General features: G+C 52.7%; 1 protein-coding gene across 1 annotated transcript in view; it reads right to left on the reverse strand.

Annotated features, from left to right (window-relative positions):
- The window catches only part of T265_14240 (hypothetical protein), a gene marked incomplete at both ends in the record, with an annotated part of 9206 nt that continues 7163 nt past the window's right edge, over positions 1-2043 (reverse strand). Inside the window, 1 exon segment of the mRNA XM_009172711.1 lies at positions 1-1628. Within this exon segment, the coding sequence (XP_009170975.1) occupies positions 1-1628 (1628 nt within the window).

The raw sequence follows: 2043 nt of genomic DNA on the forward strand, positions 1-2043 counted from the left end.
CTAAGGTCGCCGCCTGGATCTAGCCGCCGTAACCCGTCGTCGCGGGGTGGCGATAGCGCCCGAGGGATTCGGTGGAGTGGTGCCAAATGCGAACGGATTGTTGGCAACCGGTTGTTGTTGTTGCTGCTGCTGACTGCCGAACGCATTTGATATCTGACCGAAAACAAATCCGGTGGTAGATGACGGCGTCGTACCAAATGCGGTGGCTGTTGGTGCCGCTGGCAGTGAAGTTTGTCCAAAATTAAACCCAGACTGGGAAGCCCCAAACTGGAATGGCGCTGAAGTGGCAGTTGAGGTTTTTGGACTTTCAAAACTGGGGATGATAGAGTTGGCAGAGGAGATTGCTGTTTGGAACGGACTGGTAGTAGTTGCTTGATGACCGAAGGCAAACACAGGTGATGCTGAAGCGGCTGGAGCCAATGGGCTGCTGGTTGTTGTGGTGGCCGTAAAAAGATTCCCCGATGAGGAAGCACCAAACTGGAACAACTGCCCAGGAGCTGTTGCAACACTCGGAAGGCCCGTGGTGTTTGTGGCACTCGAAGCGAAAGAAAATCCGCTCGCTGACGTCGTACTGACTGCGGTTGTAGCTGCATGAACACCGAAAGCTGGTGCTACAAAGTTAGCCGTCGGCGTTCCAAACCAACTGGATGTGGTGGACGGTGTCGGAGCCGTGAAGGTTACCGGTCCTGCCACTGTGGCCGGTTTCACGCCGAGTGTAAAGAGATTTGCGGATGTCGTGCTGAGGGTCGTGGGAGCTGTCGACACTACTCCGAACGCGCTAAATACCGTGCTAGGTTGAGCTGGCTTGTCTGCTTTGCCGAACACGAATGCTGACGAGGTTGTGGTGGTCGTAGACGGTGTGGAGCTGGAGAGACCAAAGGTTGGTGCTGAACCGAGTTTAGAGCCAAAATTGAACATTGGGCTACTGCTGGTCGTGGTGGTGATAGTCATCGTTGTCGTTACGGCTGCAGTTGTGGTGGCCAAAGGCTTACCAAGTCCGAACGTTGACGGCGTACTGGAGGCGGAACTCAACGACGGGAATGAGAAAACGGGTTTCAGTGTACCACCAGTCGATGTTGTTGTTGGAGTCTGGAACAACGAGGATGTTGGTAGTGTAGCGGTGGTCGTGGTCGCACACGCGGTGGTTGTGTTTAGTGGTGCGGTTGCAAAACTGAACCCGACGCTAGCAGTGGTACTGGTGCTTGTGGCAGCTGGAATGGAGAAATTGAATCCTGTGGCGCTACCTGTTGATGTTGCTGTGGTAGGGGCCAAGAATGTAACGAGTGTCCCATTACTCGTTTTGGTCTCACTTTGTGATGATGGAGGCAAAGAGACAGACGGAGTGGTGACAGCGGCCTGAGTTGAGACCGGCTTTGGTGAGGACCAGCTAGTCAAAGACCCGAAAGTAAATGACTGGCTAACGGATGTTTTCAGTTGTGTTTGGGCAGTGGTACCGGTCGTCGTGGCTGCTGGAATAGTCGAAAATGAGAAGAGAGGAGCAGCAGTACCTGTGGTCGTGCTCATTTGTGTGGTGACTGTGGCGGTAGTTGTAGCTGGTGGTTGGCTAGTGGGCGTCGAAACGAAGTTGAACAAATTCGGACAGTTGGCGACAGACGTTACCGCGGGGACTGAAAACGGCAAAAGTGAGAAAGAGAAAACCAATTGAAGAAAACGCACACAAAGCGCACTAAAGATTTTCAATGAAAATGAAATGCAACACCGCCACGGCTTAGCTACAAAGCTTGACTACTCTTACTTCATTTGGTCTCACACACAACAACGGTTTCCCAACTTGATAGTGCTAGTGGCTAAATTTGGTCTTTGCCTGCTTTTGCAACGAATTACTTGAACTGGGAGACTGCACCCAGGCAACTCGATTAAAAATGCACGGCTAACCCGGTGGCACATGGTGCGCCTGGTTTCAGAGGCATCGACAAAATCGTCCAGCTGTAGCACCCTTTCGGTGCCTCGCTGTCAAGTGGGAGGGGGGTTGGGAAACGAGCTATGCATTGGAGGCAATAGCTTGGATGCACGAGCGCCATT

Source organism: Opisthorchis viverrini (assembly GCF_000715545.1).
Source record: "Opisthorchis viverrini unplaced genomic scaffold opera_v5_164, whole genome shotgun sequence".
Taxonomy (NCBI): domain Eukaryota; kingdom Metazoa; phylum Platyhelminthes; class Trematoda; order Opisthorchiida; family Opisthorchiidae; genus Opisthorchis; species Opisthorchis viverrini.